The sequence below is a fragment of the Photinus pyralis genome, unplaced genomic scaffold, assembly GCF_008802855.1.
Source record: "Photinus pyralis isolate 1611_PpyrPB1 unplaced genomic scaffold, Ppyr1.3 Ppyr1.4_LG4, whole genome shotgun sequence".
Taxonomy (NCBI): Eukaryota; Metazoa; Arthropoda; class Insecta; order Coleoptera; family Lampyridae; genus Photinus; species Photinus pyralis.
This window is the reverse complement of record NW_022170511.1, coordinates 37,211,234-37,223,451: the sequence shown is the minus strand read 5'-3', so window position 1 is coordinate 37,223,451 and position 12,218 is coordinate 37,211,234. Positions and strand designations below refer to the sequence as shown.

At 36.4% G+C, this 12,218-nt stretch overlaps 1 protein-coding gene and 1 long non-coding RNA gene across 2 annotated transcripts; one reads left to right on the top strand and one right to left on the bottom strand.

The window, feature by feature from the left end:
* Window positions 1–63: 63 nt before the first annotated feature.
* On the bottom strand, window positions 64–1,365 carry LOC116169958. Its single transcript, XR_004145136.1, has 3 exons — window positions 665–1,365; window positions 445–594; window positions 64–346 (listed from the first exon to the last, which is right to left on the bottom strand). It is a non-coding gene; the product is annotated as an uncharacterized LOC116169958 (long non-coding RNA).
* Window positions 1,366–2,234: 869 nt separating this feature from the next.
* LOC116169569 (lipase 3-like) lies at window positions 2,235–4,173 on the top strand. The gene is made up of 7 exons (XM_031485690.1): window positions 2,235–2,554; window positions 2,604–2,793; window positions 2,840–2,954; window positions 3,000–3,249; window positions 3,291–3,446; window positions 3,492–3,722; window positions 3,769–4,173. Exons 1-7 carry the CDS (start codon window positions 2,393–2,395, stop codon window positions 3,919–3,921), a joined length of 1,257 nt encoding a protein of 418 aa, XP_031341550.1. The 5' UTR covers window positions 2,235–2,392; the 3' UTR covers window positions 3,922–4,173.
* The last annotated feature ends 8,045 nt before the right edge of the window (window positions 4,174–12,218 follow it).

Below are 12,218 nucleotides of genomic sequence, written 5' to 3'. Positions count from 1 at the left end.
TATACATACACTCTATTCTTAATACTGTGCTTTTCTCCTTATTGTTACAGAGCTTCGTTACAGAGCTTCGTTACCAAGGGCGGGTGCAAAGGACATGAATGTCCTAAGAGACATCTACCAAAACATCTCCCCAGCAGCAGCAACAGATCTGCCGCCACCACCACCACCACCCCCGCTGGACCCGCACAGGTGGCACGAGCCGTCCAACCCCCAAGAGCTGGCAATGGTGTCCATGCGGTGCCTGGAGCAAATGTTGCCCATTGTTGAAACGAAGCACCGAGATTCCCAACTTCTTACCGAAAGGTTGGAAAGGGAATTAACGGCATCCCGAACACAACAGCAGCATCTCCAAAAAGAAATGCAATTAATAATTAATTATATTACATTTTTAAAACAAATGTCAATGTAACTATAACGAAATAATAATGTAATTATTGTATGTACCTATTTCAAATATACGGAATTGATGCAATTGTTATTGTTATTAATATAGTTTATCCCGCCGCAAACTTTCCACGGCTATAATTTTAATCCAATACGAGGAATTCATTGTCGAGGTCAAGCAAAAGTGAAACAGGGCGTTGTTGCAGCAACCTACAATGGAAATTATAAATCTCATTTCATGATTTCTCCCTGCAATAAGTATTGTTACTAAGTTACGTACCTGAGTTATGATATTCCCGAATTTTAATTTCCGCAAAAATCATAATTATTTCCGTAAGCAACAACACCATAAATGAGAAACGAGTGCAAGGCCACGAAGTACAAACTGATACTGTTCTATTTTTAATGCGCGCGCGAAATTGCAAAGTTTTTTTATGTACACGATCTAAAGGGGCCCCTAGACGGTCAATCATTTTGATCAAAAACTTCATTCAAGCGCGATTAACCATCAATATGTCAAATAACACCTACTTATACCACGCGGGTGTGGTTCTAACAGGGACATTGCCGATGGGAAAATGAATAAACACCCCTTTGTACATTTTTTTTTTTTAATACACACAACTTTACATATACACAAGGAAATAATCATTTTATTTAGGTACATCATCATCATCATCATCATTGGGCCTTATCTCATGCACACAAATCGCCAGTAGACCTCACAACATCAATTTTTCCATACGGCGCCGACAACCCAAAATTTCCACATCCCACTTTAATTTTCTAATTTTCATTACCAGCTCGTCAATTCTTTTTTTCCGTTGCTGCCGCTGCTGCTGCTGATGATGATTATGAACAATGACTCTTGACATCTCGTCGATTCTTGTTATTATGGACAAATGTCTTCCAATTAACACCTTATATTACACCCAACGGCCTTGAGCCGCCGCCACCCCCCCTCCACACAAACAATACACCCCTTTGTTCTCACAACTCGACCTTGAAATCCAATGGCCTTCACCCATCACCCCCCCTCCGAAAAACACAAACAATACACCCCTTTCTTCTCAACACTCGACCTTGAAATCCAATGGCCTTCACCCATCACCCCCCCTCCGAAAAAACACAAACAATACACCCCTTTCTTCTCAACACTCGACCTTGAAACCCACCCACCCCACTTACCGCAATAACCGACTTGCCTTCAACACCACTTTGACGCTTGAAACGCAACACTTCAATCATAATGGCCACTTTTCATGTAAAAGTGAGCCGGATCCGGCCTTAAATAATACTAAACTTACTTTACATAATACCTAATCGTAAAGGCTTCTGGCGGTAAATCGGGAGCGAAAGGCGTCAAAAGTTATTTACATAAGAGTTAGAAAATGACACACTATTGGTGAGGAAATACTGTGGGCCGAGTACTTTAATTTTTGAGTCAAGTAGTGTCATTTTACTGACGAGTTTTGTATGAAATTTTACCAGAAATCGTATTTTAATGAAAAATTCCAATTTTCATATATAGGTACATCTTATGATTTAATGTCATTAGAGACATTTAGCAATGTGACAGGGGCGGCCCGCGGCCGGAAAAGTGACAGATGCGACCGGTAAAGTGACAGGCGCGGCCGGTAAACTGAAATTGTGAAAGTAAAATTGAAAATACATTTAATTTAAATATAAAAGGGTGCAATGGTTTTTATTCAATGATTTTACGCACAATCTGTGAGATGACGAGCTTTGGATTCGATAATTTTAATGCATGCTTCCAACTGATAACGCTATTTTCACCATTGACCCCGGTTAAATGTCTGTTATTTAGAGTAAAAGATGCGCCACGAACGATTACAATGTTTATAATTATACTCCACTGAAGTACAATATATGAATCAGTTTTGTACATTGAAACGTCATTGAATCTTAAATGTTAACAAGAGTAAATTAGTCATAGTTAAGCGCTTCTTAGGTATATACGTTCAAGTTGTGACGATCACGAGATACAATGGGTAGAAAAACACTAGCTAGTGCACTTGTGAGTGCAATTCTGTCTATCTGCCATTCGCAAGTTATAATTACCAAGTTTGAAGATCAAAGTGGAACTGTTAGCGGTAATTTATTACATAATGGTGGTGATGAGCCTGATCCTGACATATATTTAACAACAGTAAGTAACCGCGAACCTTGAAATAATGTTGTATTGTTTATTCTGGCAGCCTCAAATAATTCGACGACACGGATACCGGTCTGAATCTCACGTTGTGCAAACCACCGATGGATATTTACTCACGATCCATCGAATTCCACAAAGTAAGAATGGGACGCAGGGAAAGCAGCCGGTATTTCTCCAACATGGACTATTAAGCAGCAGTGCTGACTTTGTTATTTCTGACAATAAATCCTTGGGTAAGTTTTTAGACGAATTTCATCGTGCTGAATGTTGGTGTTTTAGCGTTTATACTGTCCGACTTGGGCTACGACGTTTGGTTGGGTAACTCGAGAGGAAATACATATTCCAGAGCACACGCTTGGTTACCTACAAACACTGACGAGTTCTGGAATTTCACGTAATTAAAGCATTTATTGAAGATGCATTACTGGGAGGCTTTCAGGTTTCATGAAATGGGAGTACGCGATTTACCGACCGCCTTAGCTTACGTATCTAATGTAACCGGACTGATGGGCGATATAATTTATATTGGACACTCAATGGGAACAACAATGTTTTACTCAATGGCCTCCACGCTTCCAGAATTTACCCACAAACATGTTAAAGTAATGGCCGGTCTGGCACCTGTAGCGTACATGACTTATATTACATCTCCCATCCGGTACTTTGCACCGTTTGTTAATGATATACAGGTAATTCGGTTGTTTTACCCCCATCTCATTGCCTATTTTAGTGGATAGCCAAACATCTAGGCTTACGAGAATTCCTACCACATGGTTTAATTATGGATGTTCTAGTCTACAATTGTCGCCAATTTAAATTTGAAAAAGAGATATGCGAGCAAGTGATATTTTTGGTATGCGGCTTTGACAAACTACAATTGGACAAGGTTTGGGGTAACTCTCCTAGCGACTCCTACATTTTTTGTTTCCAGAAAATGCTTCCAGACATTCTAGCACACGCTCCAGCTGGAAGCTCGACCAAGACTGTTATTCACTACGCCCAAGAAATACGTCACAATGGAGACTTTATGCAGTTTGATTATGGAGAAAAGGGTAATCTCGCTCAGTATGGCAAATCTACACCTCCCTTGTACAATTTAAGTAGTATCAATGTTCCCGCTTACTTCATGTATGGTGAAAATGATTGGTTAGCAGATGAAAAGGTCAGTTCCACTTCGAAACGGAAGTAGTGCGATAACTTTTTTGCAGGATGTATTACGATTAGCCAAAGATGTGCAGATAAATATAGGAACGTATAAAGTGCCGTTTAAATATTTTAACCACGTTGACTTTCTGTGGGGAAGGGATGCGGCCACACTTGTGTATAAACCTTTGATAGATATTATACAGAGATTTCGTTAATGGTGTATTCTACCTAATTAAATTGTTTTAGATTAGATTAGGAGACTTTCCAGAAGTGAAACGTAGACATTTAAGTTGCGCAAAGATCTCCACAATCAACGAATTCTAATATGGTACGTTAATCTTCACCTTCTTGTGCAACAAACGTGATGTTTAAAATATGCGATATGTTGCCTTTACTAGAAGAATCTTCGGTTAAAATTTCAAAAAAGTATTTCTATAAATAATAAAGTTTACTTAAAGTGCTCGACACTCAAGCGCTTTTTTCTGCTCGCAAGCGTTTTTTCCGCTCCTGAGAGTTTTTTTCGCTCGCATGCGCTTTTAACCGCCCCAAGCGTTGAAGGATTAAGTATTAACGCGAGCGTTTTTTCCGCTCCCGAGCGCTTTTTCTGCTCTTGAGCGAATTTTCCGCTCAAGAGCACTTTTCCCCTAGCGCTCGCGATCAACCACCGCTCGAGCACTCCTTTTCGGAACTCGCAAGCGGTTTCGCTTTGCAAATATGCTCGATGCTCGCGAGCATTTTTAAGACAAAGACAACTAGAGCGCTCGAGCGGTTTTTTAGAACGCTCGACTCAGCCCTGGTGCAAGGCAACCATTTCAAATGGTCATTTTCACCTGGTCACCCTGTAGATCCAAAATGCAAGTTTTTAACGCCAACAGAAAAACTATGCAGCAGATCATTAGGAAAGGAAACGAAAATTAAATAAAACAGTCGAAGTGATTATTAACGATAACGGATGAAAACTGACACAAGCTAATTGTTTTTGAAACGAAGGTTGAGGATGAGGACAATATTGGGACTAGCAAATGATAATGGAAACGATGCAATAAGTACAAGGAATTATAATAAATTGAGAAGGAACTAAATTCAAAAAGAATCAAATGTCTGGGCTTGAGTGTCAAGAATTAGAGGCGACAGAGGAAGAAATAAAATGAGCTTGTAGAGAAAATCGAAATGGTACACCGCCCAGTCACTGTAAGATAGAAATAATGATTAATTCACCCTACGAACGAGAACTTAAAGGTTGTCAAGATTATTTTATTCGTATGTTCTTATAGTAAGTATATTAGGTAATGTCGATATTTGATTTACCCGTGCAGGGTCGGGGATAGATAGAAATAATGATTAATTCACCCTACGAACGAGAACTTAAAGGTTGTCAAGATTATTTTATTCGTATGTTCTTATAGTAAGTATATTAGGTAATGTCGATATTTGATTTACCCGTGTAGGGTCGGGGATAACCCTACTGCAGATGGCACTACGTGTCGTAAGAGGCGACTAAACAACGCCAAATAGGCGGTAACTCCAGTAAATGGGTAGAATGATCTGGGGATGTAGCTTTGGCATTGGCGCGATATTAGTAAATAACAAGATACGAAGAATCACATACAATTTTGCCTGCATTCGGAAACACGACTTTTAATCCGGCTCATATTCAATACCACTGATTCTTGAACTCCTAGCAATCGATTGGTGAAGGTTGGACATCGCTGGCTCTTTTCGTTCTCGAGTTAGACGAATAACAGACGGACGCGGGACGGACGGACAAAACCATAACTTAAGTGGAACTTTTTTTCTTTCGAAAAATTCCCCTAAAAACCTTTTCAGTAGGTAACGGTAGGTAGATGGCCTGCAACAGATTTACTTCAAACCGTGTATTGTAAGTTGCCTATTTGCAGTAAGTATGTTGCTACTTTTCCTTTTAATTCTTGGGTTCATTCCTTGATAATCATGAAATTGATTTACGATTATTTTTTTTATACAACCGAATAAAGGAATTCCATTTAGTAAAATTTAAACCGGGATCGGTAAATACTACCATTGCACTACCATTTAAAACGGAGGTTTTTGGAAAATTACAATTAATGATCTGGGTTGTTACTTTCTTTAGAGTAAAAACAGAAGGGGCTAATTCTTTGGCTTATTTTATGACTAAAAAAAAAGGTCATATAAACATATGTCCGCAAATGCTTTGTTATCGATCTACAGAGTGTTATACTTCTACCGTACATTCACAATTTTGCAATGCCAACTAACAAAACTTATAAAAGCATGATATTATCCAAATATCATCTACACTGGATCATTTTAAAAATTAGTCTCATCTAGTTAGCCTACCACCAAAAATTGATTATTATTTTTTTCCGCCGGCAACGGTCACAGATACGAATAAATTACAAGAGACCAAAAAGTTTTAAAATAAATCAGAAAATCAAATTCTTATTTCACAATTTACCAGTGATGCACGGAAAAAAGTTCAGGGGTAGAAAACTGAACATGCCCCTGAAAAAATAACACCCTGTAGATATTTTCACTAGCATACATATTAAGCCCTTCTGGGGGCACTTTTTTTCGGGGAATCTGAATCTGTTATTAGAGTCTCCGTAGGGGACACTAGATGTAGAAGCTACAGGCTATTACTGTCACATTTCTTATGGGTGCCAATTGCATTTTTACGGAATGAGGTAGAGGGCAAACAGAGAAAAATAATGACGTCACACTCTGTACTTTTCTATAAATTTTCAAAAAAAATTTCAAAATCACATGTTTTCCATTCAGTTGTCAACAAAACATCCACGGGTAACTAGACCTTGCTGAATCAACATGGCTATAGCTCTGCTATAGTCTCGGCTATGGTTCAAATGAATTTCTTTTTTTTTTGTTTCTATCGCATTCCGTAAAAATCCAATGTGGCGCCCATAAGAGCTAAGAATTAAGTAGTCGCTTGTAGCTGATACATCTAGCGTGTTACGAAAATTCTTATCACAGATTCAGATTCTCCAAAAAAGAAATGCCCATAGAAGGTGCTAACGGGAAACGTCGATTTCCGTCTGTTTAAGCTATGCGAAATGAAAACGAAATTTAACATTTTCAGTTTTTCGGTGGCACCTCAGTAATTTTAAAAGATTTTGTAAAAAATCAAGTTTTAGGAATTCATATAAGAGATCATTAAGACGAAGTTTTAAATTTATATTAATAAATTGGTAGTTGTGCCAATTCACTATTAATAAACAAACTGCACAATAAAAGCAACTAAAAGAGATATTTTTCAGAAAGTATGCCTTTCCCGTCACATTCCATCAGCACTTTCTTCCGGCAACGGAAGTTAAATACCATACTTGGTGAAAGACTGACGATATCTGATTAAAGGACATGTATTTTCGACGACTGCACATGGTGACGTGGTACCTACAAGGCTACAACACCTTTCATTTTCTTGGGGTAGTCCGCACGTTTTGTAAAGAAACATGTCGAACACGTTTTGATACGTTTCACGCGTAGGTAAATACTGAAAGTATGCGAACGAGATCAAGTAATCACGTTTACGTGCACACTTCTATCCATAATTCAATGCTTATTGAATTGAGGATGAAGGAGGCTGTGCTGTGGCAAGTTGAAGTTGTAAAGAAGAGACTTGTTTTCATTACTACTTAAAACTGTTGATTTTATTTATTTTGACTTAGGATTCTTGTTAGACCGGTTCTGCGTAAGCATATACCTAGCCAAGCATCTTTAGATGATGAGAAAAATATAGTTTAGGTGACGGCGTATTAAAAAGGGATGAGAATAGTATAGGTGCACGAATTGCAATTGAAAACTGTGAGAACGCTTATATGTGGAATGAATGCAATGCATTCTTTTACGAATTCCTTGAACCTGTAAGTTTGTATTTGTACCAAGCACATAACTTTCATATACCCATAATTAATAATCAATTTATGCTTGTTAATGAAAAACCATCAAATGTTTCGAATTAATTTACCTACTTGGTGTGGGACAAATGTCCAGCAATGGACAAATTAGGAATGCCATCAAATTCGTTTTTCTACAAAAATTTATAAAAACGCCTCAAAAGAAGAACCTTTTGCAATGTTAGGGACCATTACAAAGTAAATCTTCAAAATTATATGTGTAAGGGAATGAAATAAAATTCTAATTAATCTAATTAAGCGGGCAGCTTAATCGTAATTCCATGACTATTATGGAAATGTCACTTGACGTTTGCTTATAAAAATCGCCGTCTTTGTATTTGTACTTCGGTTGAAAAAGACAATACCTTGTCCATTCAGTCGCTTGTTGCAGAAGCAGAAGAAAAGTCGGCACCTGCAAAATCCAAATCCAGTAAAAAAAAGAATAAAGAAAGTTGTTGGCGTGAATGAATAGGAAGCATCTCTCAAAAGTATTAAATGCATTCATTAAGGAATAAATAAATGAAATGTCAAAGGTCAAAAGTGGAACAGATCATCAGGGGTGCCATAAACGACTATTTTGATGCAGGTATAATAATAAAAAAATTAAAATTAAATTCGGAAACTACTACAGAAAACTACACGGTAACTACATCCGCTAGGGTTTACTACAAAAAAATGATTTCGTTCTTACAAAATCTTTAAAAGTAAATGAGTTAATCCTGCTGTTGTTCCGGATGGGGTACCTGGAAGGAAAATGCGATTATTAAAAGTATGTGCGTGTGTGTAACGCTTTCTCGCCTTCTACAGGTCGCATTTTTTATGTTATCGAGTTGAAATTTCGTCGATATTTAGCCTTCGCAAAAATATGGAACCTTATTTTCGAGATTTTCCAAGCAAATGAAAAATGCTATTTCATTGGTGTAAATTAAACCATGTTAATTGAACATTGGGGCAAGAAACTTCGTAAGTTCTCCCTCGCTCAGTTTGTAAATTAACCGATGGCCTTACCTGTGTATTACCATTGAATAAATAAATCATTACTTATTCAATGGTAATGATTCAATTGATTTTTTAAAAATACAATTAACGTCACATGTTGCATTAATTACTGAATTCACAAAAAATACACCGTTTCTCTGAATAAAGTGTGAACATGTCCAAAGGCGTCTTTTCTCGTGTTCATAAAAAGCAGTATTTTTTAAGAGCGTTCCTATATGAAAGCGATAGGTTACAACTTAAATTTTCAAGCAGGGGTGGTAAGGGAGAGCTGGTCGATAGAGATATCAATATGCTTATACGTTCTGATTAGTTCCATTTGGTAACGCTAGGAACGTTGAAATGGGCGATGTAAAACGTGAACACAGAAGCATTAGAAAATTTTTGCCCATTGAGGGTCCAAAAATTATCCACAAACGCACCTATAGTGGTGACCCAGTGCACTTATTGTACCTTCCTAGCAATCTAAAAACCGAATTTGCAAATAATAAAATAAATGGCACCCATTTTAAGTTAGGGGTTGGAAAATGTTGACAATTATCTGTAAAGCAAGACGGATGTCGAAATGATAAAGTGACGCCAACGACGCTTTAGTACGCCACGTGAGGTTTGAGCAGAAATAGAATAATAAATGGGTTTAAATTGCGTCACTGAATTTAAAGCTATGCGCAACCCTTAGGTATATCCGATTTATAAATAGAAAAGGGAGTGAGAAAATTCAAACGTAATGAAGACGTATCTGCATGTCTGTGGACCTATTCCTTTCTTTCTTTCAGATCCCCTATTGTCAATCTGTTAATCTACTCGTGGAATAATTTAGCATAAGACGAAACTTTTCCTATTCTGGGAAAAGAAATCCAATAACCGCTGAATTACTTTCATTGACGTAAATACTAGGTTTCTCAAACGGAAAATTTTCGCTATTTGATATTTGCGTATTTGCTAATACGAGATTGACCTTATCATCGGATGAGATATTGTGCAAATAGTGAAGAGGGTTGAACATTTTGGATTAAAGGAAGGAATCGAGATCGTGCAGGAAGCTCAACAAACAAAATTGTGGCTATTGTGGAAGTCAAGGATCTTCGATTTTCAAAGGAAATTCTAATATTTAATCGAGGGTTGGAAATGACTAAAACCGACACAAAGGACGTACAAGTAGGTATTTTAGTTTCCCTTTCATAGAAATAAATTATACTTTTATTAGAAAAGCTTATCATCGTTACGTCCATTACGAAATAATATTATGTGGTTTGTGTGTAATTCAATTTACGTTAACTAAACGAAAGCAAAATTTTGATCGACAATGAATCGCCCGTAAATAAATGCAATAAACGATCAAGAAAACTGCTTTACGATGTATAAATGACTAAATTTCTATACAACAATCTAAAGGATTTCAAATGTAATCATCTAATCAAGACACAAGTAGTGTAAATAAAAATAGTAGATATCGGTTCTTCGATAAAAAAACTAAGTTACACCAAAAGGTTTCGTTAATACTTGCAGTTAAACAGGTACATTCTATTTGATACCATAAAGTCCATTCTGTGCTCGAAATGGGAAGATAGTTTATAAAGTTAGAACAAACGGACTCAAAACCGTTCCCATATAATTAAGTATAAAAAAGTACAAAATGTAAATCTTGTAAAACCTATTAATAGATTGGGCAAAATTAATATCAACACAGCCAAACATTGGCATTTTATTACAGTCCATAGTGACGATCTCGAATATTACTTCAGAGAAATTGACACCGAGTTTCTTATTAGATTCACAATGTATACGAACTTTTCTTCCGTCAAATTTTGCATTCATCACGAAGATAACGTTATCAGGGTGGTGCAAAAAGTCAACTGTACCATCAAAGCGATCTGTTTCCATTTTTTTATAGGAATCGGCATTTCCCAAGGAGATCAAGATCAATTTGTTACCGGAAGAGAATATTAACCACGTCAATAACTGAATTTGCATAAGTAATTTTTTTAAGCAATGTTAATAATCCTAAAGGAATCGACCTATGAGAATCATGAAACAGATTTGCATTGTGTTTATTGATAGGAAGCTAAACAAAGGATTTAGTTTATTTTGCTTCATTGATTAGGAATTTTGCATTTAATATCAGTGATACAATTCCTTTGACTGGATTAAAATTTTGTTTCGCATTCAGAAGTATGTGTATATTTTGAAATTATTATGTATAAAAATGTGTTAGGTATGATCTCGAGTATGATTTATCCCTAGTATTGATACGTGAGAACGAGATAGCCATTGCATGTTTTTATGAATCACACTAATATTTTACATCCAGGAATGTGCAAAGAAAAATGGAATTTGATCGCCTTTGTTTTATTAAGATATTTCATCAATTAAAATCATCTGCGTATTCATGAAAGTGCAATCAAACCAGAGCATTAGGTTTTAAGTTTCAAATTTTAAAAAAGAGATAAGGTGACTCCTTATCCCTCGCAAGGTAGTTGGTATAAAAAACATTCTTTATTAATGGGCTAGCCCAAGATTGATTGCCATCTTGAAATTTGTTGCGAGTACCTATTATAGAGGTTCTATTTTATTTTAATGCAAGTAGGGTCTTCGACCCTTGTAAATGTAAGTTCCGTGACAGCACATATCACTTGATCTTTGCTGTGACACACGGATGGGTCTTCTGGTAGTGATGTAATCCCCCCTCGCCTGAAACTTTCCGTAATCGAATTTTGTGGTAAACCTTACAATTCAAAAGTTAAAAGGATTTTGGATCAAACTGGATCAAGCACTTGAACTATCGATGATCTTTTAACAACTCTAAATGACTGCGTGAAGTTAGCCCACCGTATTTTCAAAATTAATAAGTATGAACTCAATTCTCAAACTTTATGGGGAGGACTTATGAACTCTAATTATGATTGCAAAATTTTATAAATGAGGAACTTGCTTCACATGCGCAAAATTTAGGCAACAAGGATTCAATTTTTGCTGCTACCACTGAATCTGTAACTACAGCGTATTGAACTTTCTTCCAAAACTGTACATATTGCGTAATAAAATTGATGTAAATTACAATATTCATGACGCCGAAAGTAATGCAATCTTGTACAATAGTAGGTATAAAACAGCGAACTATAAAGCAATTTAATTGGACAATAATTCTATTGAAATACGTGGAAACCCGTATAAATGGCAGCTTCTTTTTCCTATTTTTGCCATAAACTCTTCTTGAAATAAATTTTCATGGTATACCGCGTATAAAACAGTATGTAATTTTGCGTTAACAATTTTTAAAATGGCATTTAAAACTTCCCATGTTATAAACGGAGCCTTTCACTCCTACATCCTGGCACCAAGTGGTACTGATATAAATGTAGGTTTTCAATACTAATTTTATACTTTTAAACAATTTTACGTGTAGAATGGAAAAATGACGTTCTTAATAATAACCACTTTGCATCGCGGTAACTGTTGTTTGTATTGACCTTAACCTCTCCAACCACGTATAACATACACCTTAACGTCCGTTCGTCAATCACAGGTTCAAGATAATTTAAATTTAACCTCGTTTCAACTTTTTTACTTTCTATTCTCGGAATACTGTATTTGAAAAACATATC

What these genes read in the sequence shown, in the direction of transcription:
- LOC116169569 (XM_031485690.1), top strand. Translation starts at nt 2,393, where the DNA reads ATGGGTAGAAAAACACTAGCTAGTGCACTTGTGAGTGCAATTCTGTCT. An exon ending in CTGACATATATTTAACAACA is followed by an intron (nt 2,555 to 2,603) that starts GTAAGTAACCGC and finishes TTATTCTGGCAG; the next exon opens with CCTCAAATAATTCGACGACA. An exon ending in CGTTTGTTAATGATATACAG is followed by an intron (nt 3,250 to 3,290) that starts GTAATTCGGTTG and finishes TGCCTATTTTAG; the next exon opens with TGGATAGCCAAACATCTAGG.